Genomic DNA, 6000 nt, shown 5'->3' on the forward strand with positions numbered 1-6000 from the left:
TGGGGCAAAATCCCAACCACGGAGCGGTGCTGGGCAGCTCTGCTGATCCAGATGCAACTTAGGGCTGGGGTTTCAGAGGTGCAAGACTCCCTGTGACTTTCTTAGGGGGCTTCGTGTCTCTGAAAACCAGGTGGTTCGGTGTTTGTATTGGGTTGCCCCGCCGGCTTTGTCCTGTCCACTGTTCCACTGCAAAGAAAACTGAGAAGCCTGCGGTTTGCTTAGGTTTCCATCCAGCATATTTGTGACTGGAGTTGTTCCCTCTGCTCCCTTGCCTGGATTATCATCTACAGTTACACTAGTTAGGAGAGAAGAGTTGAGAGCTCTCCTGACCCAAGATAACCCCATGATACAGCACACTGGGGTGCTTTATGGTGGCTTTAAAACTCCCTCTGAAATACGTGGCATTTCCGAGTCGGAGAGCTGCCCTTGAAGGCCCATTGGGCTGGAATTCCGATGTAACAATTCTCTCCCTTTGCTTGTTTCATCTAGTTCCCATGATGGGCACCCACATGGCAATGACCGGAGACATGAACGGTCTCAGCCCTACGCAGGCGCTGCCTCCTTCCCTCTCGATGCCGTCAACGTCTCACTGCACCCCGCCACCCCCGTACCCCACAGACTGCAGCATCGTCAGGTGAGCGGGAGCAGGCCGGCGAGACCCAAACCCAAGGGGCATAACAAGGCCTCGTGCATCGGGGGTGAAGTGTATGGCCCACACGGTCACCTGGGCGCTCTCTCCTCCCCGTCTTTGGGGCTATCGGATTGATCCTCCCTGGGGAGGATGAGAGAGGAGCAGTTTCCATAGAACACATCCAAGGGGTAGGTGGTCCTTGGCGCACTGACCGGTAGCACCGTCCACGCCAGCATTTCTGTGCTTCTCAAACAGTATTCGAATAACACTGACACCCCTCCCACTCGGAGGTAGGCTCAGCAAGTAGCATCATCCCCGTCACACGGGAAGGGAAATGGGGGTTACAACCTGGGGCCTACAAGGCTGATGAGAGGCCTCCACCCCCTTTGCAGTCGTCAGTAGTTGAGGTGCTTGGTGGGATCAATCGGACTGAGGGATTTTTCTCATGGTCCCAAAATAAGTCTCTATCAGGGCTGGGGCTAGAATCCAGGGGCTTCTGACAGAGTCCTGCTTCCTCCTTGGAGCCCAAACACGTTGGCTAATGCTTCCTTTAGCCTAACGCTGACAGTTAGGCACGGATATGTTGTTTAGAGGCGCAGCTGTGTGTGTGTAATGCATTTTAGCCCTGGATCTACTGAGCGAAGCCCTCTAGCCACACATTGCGTGTCTGCCGGGCAAGCTCTCCCCTTAGTGAAGTACCTCTGCTCAAACCCGGAAGGACTGCCCCTACGGGGGTTGGCTCTCCACCGCTTGTGCTGCTCCCTTACCTCTCTGCTCAGGTCACCGCCTGCCACCGTGGCACCCTGGGAGGTGGACGCCTGTCTGCTAGGCACTGGACTGAGAGCCATCCCATGGCAGTGCTGTCTGGTGTCTACTGACCTCAGCCATGCTGGAGGAGGGGACCCCCCGGGGGAACGGCTCAGCCTCCCAGTGTCTAGCTGCTGCAAGGTGGTCGAGTCTTTGGTTATGCTATGGCTGGGCTATTGCAGCCAGGGTGATCCTTTTTCTCTCTCCTTCCCTTCCCTCCTCCCCTGCAGCTTCTTAGCGAGGTTGGGCTGCTCATCCTGCGTGGATTATTTCACGACCCAGGGGCTGACCACCATCTATCAGATTGAGCATTACTCCATGGATGTAAGTAACAGTCACCCTTTTGTTTGTTCGCTCTCTCCACCCCATTGGTTGGGGCCGGGCGGGTCAGAAATCCAGACTCCATATTTATTAGAGAGAGAGAGAGAGAGAGAGATTTTTAAGGGCAGCTAGTTTTAATCCAGTCTATTGTGAACCAGAGAAGGCTTTTGAGGAGGCTGAGAGACCGAACCCATCCCCAGTGCAGTAGGGTATTCGCTTTGCCTGGTGCAGAGTATTTGACTCTCTTTTGGCCTCATGGTTGGCTCCAAACCCCACACCCATTAATTCTCCAGGTCTTGGTTTCCGTTTGTAAGGGCTGGAAATACCTTGACTTACCTGCAAACGGATAATCTCGAAAACAAAACAAAAAAATAAGTGGCTGCCCATACGTCGTCTGCATTTTTCCTCTCCCTGCCTCTGTTTCCCAGCCTGACTCTAATGATCTTGCCAGGTCGCTTACTGCTAAACTCTGGTCTGGTGTGCCACCTGACCTCCTTTTACCCCTCCAGTGTGGCTTCTTCTGCCAGGTTGCTTCCTCTTGTCCACTGCTGTTGCTCTCCGCTGGCAGGCTGCCCTCCCCTCTGTCGCTCCCCAGGGCTCAGCCAGGCTGGGGTGCTGTTACTTTTGCAGGTTGGGCTGCTCTTTCCCCTCCACGGCTGCAGCTAGAAGAGCTGATCCCAACTGACCACTGGCTTACCAAAACAACCGTGACCGCATGGAGCAGCTGGTGCCAGGCTTACCAAAGGGAGGCTGAGTCCGCCCCTGCTGTGGGCTAGCAAGAGAAGTGTCGGGATGTGTAGAGATGGCCGCAGACACCAGGCCCTCTAATTCACATACCCATACCGAACTTTGTGGTGGTTTGGACCCGGAGCAAATTTAACAGCTGAATAGAACTGATCTTAGCCCAGAGGCCAGGCGGAGCCCAAACTGAACTCTTCCAGTGAGTCAGTGTCGCAGAGCTCAGATCAGAGCTGGGTATGGAGGATGGTGATGGGATAAGTGGCTCTGTCTGTTCCTGGGTGAGGATCAGTGTTTTTGTACAGCCCTGGAGCCTTAAAATCCCCCCGTTCTATTTAGGGCTGTGTATCCTGGTGATGGCCAGGACGCTGCCCTGCATGGTGACAGCCATTGAATAGCGCTTGGTTCCTGTTTGAAAACCAGTACAAAACCAGCTCCTTCTCTCTGGGGGGTGGATTTCTCAGTCTCCAGGACGGTGTGACAAGCTGCTTTGATCTCCTTTAACAGAGGCAGTTTTCAAGGCCAACAGTTTCAAATATTGGAACCCAAAGTGAAGGTCCTAAATCCATTCTTCGGCTTACAGAGAAATGGTCAGATTCTCAGACATGCTGAGACCTCCCTGCCTCTCCCATGGCATGAGCGGCAGAGCTCCTGGAGGTTGTTCTGGGAGACCAGACTGAAGAGGGTTTAGCACCTTTATGCCTTGGTGGCTTGTGCCCGAGCACTCGTTTGGTCTCGTCTCCTAGTGTTGTTTGTGTGGCCTCCACAAACGTCCGTTCAGGAAGAGCGATCCAGAGAACTGCCTGCTCTCTGCGTCTGGTAATATTCTAACCCCTCGCGTCCTGGGCCATAGCACAGTGATTTCAGCAGGAGTGGTGGCTGGGCAGCCAGGAGGCCATTTCCCCGTATGTCCTGGGGAGGCAGGGTCTGTGTGTTGCACCTCAAGGATGGCTGGGTCCAATGAGTGGTTGCTAAAGGAGATGACCTCTTTGCCTTCCAGGATTTGGTGAGCCTCAAGATCCCGGAGCAGTTCCGCCATGCCATCTGGAAAGGCATCCTGGACCACCGGCAGCTCCATGACTTCTCCTCCCCTCCTCACCTCCTGCGCACCCCCAGCGGCGCCTCCACCGTCAGCGTGGGCTCCAGCGAGACCCGGGGGGAGCGGGTCATCGACGCGGTCCGCTTCACGCTCCGCCAGACCATCTCCTTCCCACCCCGCGACGAGTGGAACGATTTCAATTTTGACATGGACGCTCGGCGCAACAAGCAGCAGCGCATCAAGGAGGAAGGGGAGTGAAGCCGCCAGGGCTCTGCCCCCCCCCACCCCACCCACGAACTACTCCACCCTTCCCGTGTCTTCCTCCACTCGGATTGTACGTGAGGAGAAGGGCAGAGGAACCTTACTCTAGCTAGCTTGCCCCTAATCCTGTCTCAGCCGCGTTCCTGGGCTCGCGGCCTCCATCGCGTAGCCAGGGAGCGAGAGGAGCGAGGCGGGAGGACGGGTGGGATGCGGTTAGTGTTTTTCTCCATTGCTGTTGGCTTTCCTTTGGGGAGAGGGGAGCGGGGTTTGTCTTTTGGCTTTTGAAACCTACATGCACGGGCGTCCTGACCCACACCTCGTACTTCTCATCCGCTCATTCTAATTATTATTTTTGTAATGCGAGAAATGTGCATTGATACAACAGAAAAATCAAGGGGGAGCCCCAGAATGCTGCACTTCAACGGCACTTTTCTGCGGAGTTGTGCGCTTCCTCCGTCCTCCAGAGAGGCAGCACGTGCACCCTGCTGAGCAGGCTCAGTGCTTAGGTGAGCATCCCACCTGCCAGCTACTTCCCCGTTCCTGTCCTTCCCCGGCGATTGATCAGGAGAAAATGCCTGCTGCGTCTCTGCCTCCGTTTCCCTGGTTTCTGAATGTATGTGAGCTCTGTGCTCCCCAGAGTGCGCCTTTCACTCTCCCAGACAGCCTGCCCTCCTGTTGGGGTCTTTCCTTTAGCGGTTTTGCATTTGATTGTTAAGAGGCTTATGAACAAGGCTTAGGCGTGTTTGTAGCTTGGCAGGCTGGGGTGAGGAGGACACAATGTTAAATCTCCAATTAAATTGCAAAGGAGTAAGTTAGAGGCTACAGGCCAATTTGTATGGCTGAGCTACTGTAGGCCCAGACAATGCCTCGTTAAAGCTTCTTTAGGGTAGAATGGTTTCCTTCCCAGGGAAGCACAGCCATCCTAGAGATGCCCAGAATAGATTGAACTCGGCTTCGCTGCCCATAATTGCCTTGGAACAAGTATTTCCAAGGCTTTGTGTGATGCCATGAGTGTTAACTGCTGCACAAAGTTGTGTTTACATTTATAGGGTTAAAACCCAGCTGTTGACCTGTTGGTCCAGCAGCGGTTGTGTTGTTTGAAGCGAGGAGATACTAATTACAAATAACAGAAGCTGAACCCAATGGCTGTTTTCACGTGCGGATTGGCCAGTTGAATAGAGCCCATTTCTAACACGGAGGAACACGTTTGAAATGAGCAGCGCAGCTCCGTTAAAGCAGGCTTTCTTTTAGGGCAAGCCTCCATTTTGACAGGTCAGAATACCACAAAGGCAACTTCTGAATGAGTCGCTTGCTTTCCTGCCATACCACAACTCAGCGCAGCGCATTCAGTGCTGCAGGACTGCGTCCAAGCAGAGCTCAGATCTTCTTAACTTGCATGTCTGCTCGGGTCTTTCAGTGACTGCCCCTCAGTAACTCCCAAACACTGCCACGCTCTCCACGTGTATTCTGAATAGCTCTGAAACCATAATGCGAGACGGTTACCCAGTAAGGTCTGTGTATAGATATTTTTTTTGTATGTGTAATTTTTGTTCCCTGATTTTTACTTCCTCTTGGGTTACCGGGTCTTCCAGAACCACAATAAGGTGTGTGTTTATTTTTGGTTTTTATATAGTGTAAGCATTTCCCAGTAAAATACTGATGTACCTTTATAACATGATGGCTATGGGACAGAGATACTGTTTGTATTTTCATACCGAGATTCCTGTTACCTTGATGCAGTTGAAAGATGGGGGAACCTCAACCCTGTGCTCGTTTTATTTTGTAACACTTCAAAGAGGAGAGTCCTAGATTTCAAAGTACTTAAAGCGCACAGCGTGCAAACTTGCTACAAAAACGGGGAATGGTTCTGCTCCTGATTCAGTGCAAGAATCGATTTGGTGGTGCACGGTTAACGGGAGGAAAGCATTGGCACAATTAGTTTGCAAAATCATGGGGGTGAAGTAGGTTTGTCCCTCTTCACCTCGGTGGTTTTGTGATTTACATGGCAATATTCTTCTGAGCTGATTCAGGATTTTACAATAAAAGCCACTGATTGTAAAGCTACTGACCGAAAAGTGAATGTAGTAGACACTGAATTAGATTTCTCAGCCTCTGTGCAAAGAGGGGCCGTCAGCCCTGGTCTTTCAATTCAGCAGTGAGACTTAGCTCTTCACCTCTGGCATCGTTAAAGATGTAAATATAT

At 52.5% G+C, this 6000-nt stretch overlaps 1 protein-coding gene across 2 annotated transcripts in view; it reads left to right on the plus strand.

Annotated features, from left to right (window-relative positions):
* Positions 1–3794, plus strand: part of TP63 (tumor protein p63) — a 133582-nt gene extending 129788 nt beyond the window's left edge. For both annotated transcript variants that reach the window (XM_065411310.1, XM_065411311.1), the window contains 3 exons: positions 490–634; positions 1669–1762; positions 3498–3794. In XM_065411310.1, coding sequence (XP_065267382.1) covers positions 490–634; positions 1669–1762; positions 3498–3794 — 536 coding nt within the window. The remainder of the gene's footprint in view (positions 1–489; positions 635–1668; positions 1763–3497) is intronic.
* Positions 3795–6000: the final 2206 nt, after the last annotated feature.

Source organism: Emys orbicularis, chromosome 9, assembly GCF_028017835.1.
Source record: "Emys orbicularis isolate rEmyOrb1 chromosome 9, rEmyOrb1.hap1, whole genome shotgun sequence".
Lineage (NCBI taxonomy): Eukaryota > Metazoa > Chordata > Testudines > Emydidae > Emys > Emys orbicularis.